The 3,961-nt window shown below is 47.0% G+C and overlaps 1 protein-coding gene across 3 annotated transcripts in view; it reads left to right on the top strand.

The window, feature by feature from the left end:
* Positions 1–1,173: 1,173 nt before the first annotated feature.
* Alox15b (arachidonate 15-lipoxygenase type B) overlaps positions 1,174–3,961 on the top strand; it is an 11,760-nt gene continuing 8,972 nt past the window's right edge. For all 3 annotated transcript variants that reach the window (XM_021213605.1, XM_021213604.1, XM_021213603.1), the window contains exons 1-3: positions 1,174–1,320; positions 1,408–1,630; positions 1,881–1,962. In XM_021213605.1, coding sequence (XP_021069264.1) covers positions 1,174–1,320; positions 1,408–1,630; positions 1,881–1,962 — 452 coding nt within the window. The remainder of the gene's footprint in view (positions 1,321–1,407; positions 1,631–1,880; positions 1,963–3,961) is intronic.

Genomic DNA, 3,961 nt, shown 5'->3' with positions numbered 1-3,961 from the left:
CTTCCTTCTGACATCCCTCTCGCCCACTCCAGCTTCCTTCTGACATCCCTCTCGCCCACTCCAGCTCTGCCCTCCCTTCTCCAGTGACCTCAGGGCCTTTACACAGACAATTCCCCAACAGTAAAACAGCCTCCCTAGACATACCATTTGAAAACATATATTTAGTATCATTTTTGATATCTTATTGGAGATTTCACATATGCACACAATGTATTTGACTATATCTATCCTATCCCCACTTGAGCTCTCCCTGACTTTTCCTCATTTCCCTTCCAACTTCAGATCCTCTTCCTTTTGATAGCACACTGAGTCCAGTAATTGGTGCCCATAAACACCCTGAGCTCACCTCTCACCGCCTCTGGGGTGTCTGAGGGCTTTTCTCTCCAGCCAAATTCTCATCAGCAATGTCTGACATCTTCCCCAGCATTGATTATCCTCTAAACTCTAATACACGCTTAGAGCATTTGAATGTCTTTTCCCCCTTGTGCTTGATCTTAGTAAACAGGCAGGCAAAGCTAGAGTCTTGGCTGGACTGGCGCTGGCAGCATTTATAGTCCTGACCAGTCATGGCTCTCAAAATCAGTTATTAAAAGAAAGGAAAGCAGCCTTGTAGTATGGGAAAAGTTAAAGGAATGGGAAGTTAAAGGAGTGGACCCTCACTCACATTTAAAGCTAAGACAGCATGTAAATAAATTTTATATTTGTAGCCTGGTGTGGTGGCGCACGCCTTTAATCCCAGCACTCGGGAGGCAGAGGCAGGCGGATTTTTGAGTTCGAGGCCAGCCTGGTCTACAAAGTGAGTTCCAGGACAGCCAGGGCTATACAGAGAAACCCTGTCTCGAAAAACAAAACAAAACAAAACAAAATTATATTTGTTCCCTCACATTCCAGTTGTACCCCACATCCCAGTTGGGTCTGGAACTTACCCTGTGGACTTCAGTCCACTCCTTGTCTCAGTGCCACCCATTGTGACTCCAGGTTTCAGTGTGTCAACCCACCTACTCCTTGCCCTAAATTCTAAGGCTCTTCCTGATGGCAAGGGAGCTGAAGGGGAACTCAGCGGGTAGCAAACACATTTCTCCTTAACCTAGCCTGGTGGGCGGGGCATCGCTGAGGTTAAATCACCCTGCGAGTTAGTCCAGCTTGCAGTAGAGAGCCAGACTGGTCAGGAGGATGGCTAAATTCAGGGTGAGAGTATCCACGGGGGAAGCCTGTGGGGCTGGCACATGGGACAAAGTGTCTGTCAGCATCGTGGGAACCCACGGAGAGAGCCCCTTAATACCTCTGGACCACCTGGGCAAGGAGTTCAGCGCCGGTGCTGTGAGTTTTGGGGGAGCAGGCAATGGCGACTGTGGAGGAAGGCAGCCCAGGGGGACCATTCTCAGCATACTAAACAACCCCTCCTAGGAAGAAGACTTCGAGGTGACGCTTCCCCAGGACGTTGGCGCTGTGCTGATGCTGCGAGTCCACAAAGCACCCCCGGAAGCGTCCCTCCCGCTTATGTCTTTTCCTTCTGATGCCTGGTTCTGCCGCTGGTTCGAGCTGGAGTGGCTACCTGGGGCTGCACTCCACTTCCCCTGTTATCAGTGGCTGGAAGGGGCGGGGGAGCTGGTGCTGAGAGAGGGAGCAGGTGAGGAGACTGAGGCTGCGCCGGGAGGCGCACAGCAGTGTAGCGCAGGCTAGGCTTGGGGAGTGGAGAGCAGGAAGGGACAGAGGAGGAAGGAGGGGACTGGCAGAAGCAGGAGGTGGTGGCCAGTCAGCTTGCAGTGGAAGAAGTGTACCCGGGGTGAGGGGACTGGTGGGTTGACAGCAGTTGGAGGGAGAACGTCTGAAGCCAGAGATCAAGAGAGGATCCTTTCCATCCACGCCCTCACCCGCAGCCAAGGTGTCCTGGCAAGACCACCACCCTACACTGCAGGATCAGCGCCAGAAGGAGCTTGAGTCCAGGCAGAAGATGTACAGGTGAGGAGGGAGATAGTGACCCCTGCAGGAGGACTCACTTATGGGATGGGAAGCAGCCAAATCAAGGACTAACCCCAGACACAGCAGTGTCAGCACCTGGGCACCTGAGAGAAAAGCAGATTCGAAGGACCTCTGACATGTGGTTGAGCAGAGAGACTTGCATCTTGCCAAGACTTTCTGGTGACTCTGGCACGCACTGAAGGTTGAAACCCACTGCTCTAACAACCCTGTCCTGTGGCTTATGCCTTCCCCATCCTTCTTTGTGCTTGTTGTTGCTTTCGTTTCTCTTTTCCCTCACTGGTGGGGTTGTTGCTTTCTCCCATAAATACAGGCAGAACTCCCAACATTTAAGGGTGACCTTCAAACCCATTCCTAGACAGTACAGACACTCTCAGACAGGGATGCTTTCCATCTTGTCAGCTCAGCATAAAGAGTTACAGCAGAGAGCTACCTACATGCTGAGATTACAGTAGGTGGGAATTACAAAGGGATAAAGTCAACTACTGTACTCAGGTGGACATTTCTAAAATTGCCTGGTGCTCTTAATCTTTGTTGCTTTACAAATCCTGAGCCCCCTGCTTTTGCCATAGGTCTCTGGAAACTGAGCAAGCACAGGTTCATTTGATTCTTGGTGATTCGACTTTTGTCATGAAAGCCAGGACACAAAAATCTCACAGCAGCAAACAGGGAAGGGGGCAGATGTTGAAATCTACATTCTCCATGATGCAGGGCCAGTCTAGACCCTAACAAAGGAGCTGGGAGGTCTCGGGTAAATCACTTACTCTCTTTGATTGATGTTTTCTTCTTCTGTTTGGTTGGTTGTTTGGTTGTTTTTTTGGAGAGGAAAGAGTTTATTTCATCTTATATTTTAGAGTACATTATAAATGGTAGTCAGGACAAGAAATCAAACATGAACTTGGAAGCAGGCACTGAAGAAGAGGCCGTGAAGGGATAGAGTTACTATCTTGTGCAGACTGATTTCTTGTTCCAGCTGTTCAGGGATGGCACTTGCAATGTAAATCATCAGGCAAGAAAATACTCAGTGACCTTTTGCCTACTAGACAATCTGATGGAGACATTTTCTCAACTGAAGTTTCCTTTTTCAGTTTGACTCCTGTTAGACTATATTTGATTAAAAACAAAAAAACAAAAAAAAAAAACAAAAAAAAACAAAAAACAAAGAACCGGGCGTGGTGGCGCACACCTTTAATCCCAGCACTCGGGAGGCAGAGGCAGGCGAATTTCTGAGTTCAAGGCCAGCCTGGTCTACAAAGTGAGTTCCAGGACAGCCAGGACTATACAGAGAAACCCTGTCTCGAAAAAACAAAACAAAACAAAACAAAAACAAACAAACAGAAACAAAACAAAAAAACAAAGAAAAAGCAAAAGAAAGAAAGAACAAAAAAAGGAAGGAAGGAGGGAGGGAAGGAAGGAAGGAAGAAAGGAAGGGAAGAAAGATTTTCTCAAAGAATCAGCTCCTGGTTTTGTTGATTCTTTATATAGTTCTTTTTGTTTCTACCTGATTGATTTCAGCCCTGAGTTTGATTATTTCCTGTCTTCTATTCCTTTTGGGTGTATTTGCTTCTTTTTATTCTAGAGCTTTCATGTGTGTTGTTAAGTTGCTAGTGTCAGCTCTCTCCAGTTTCTTTTTGGGGGCCCTGAGAGCTATGAGATTTGATCTTAACGCTGCTTTCATTGTGTCCTATAAGTTTGGGTATGCTGTGCCTTCGTTTTCATTAAATTCCAAAAAGTCTTTAATGTTTTCCTTGACCAAGTTATCATTACTAGGGCGCTGTTCAGCTTCCATGTGCATGTGGCTTTCTGTTGGTTTTGATGCTATTGAAGACCAGCCTTACTCCGTGGCGATCTGATAGGATGCATATGATTATTTTAATCTTCTTGTATCTCTTGAGACCTGTTTTGTGACCAGTTGTATGGTAAACTTTGGAGAAGTTACCATAAGGTGCTGAGAAGAAGGTATATTCTTTTGTTTTAGGAT

Source organism: Mus pahari, chromosome 14 (assembly GCF_900095145.1).
Source record: "Mus pahari chromosome 14, PAHARI_EIJ_v1.1, whole genome shotgun sequence".
Classification (NCBI taxonomy): Eukaryota; Metazoa; Chordata; class Mammalia; order Rodentia; family Muridae; genus Mus; species Mus pahari.
The sequence above is the reverse complement of the archived record's forward strand: the minus strand, read 5'-3'. Positions and strand labels throughout refer to the sequence as shown.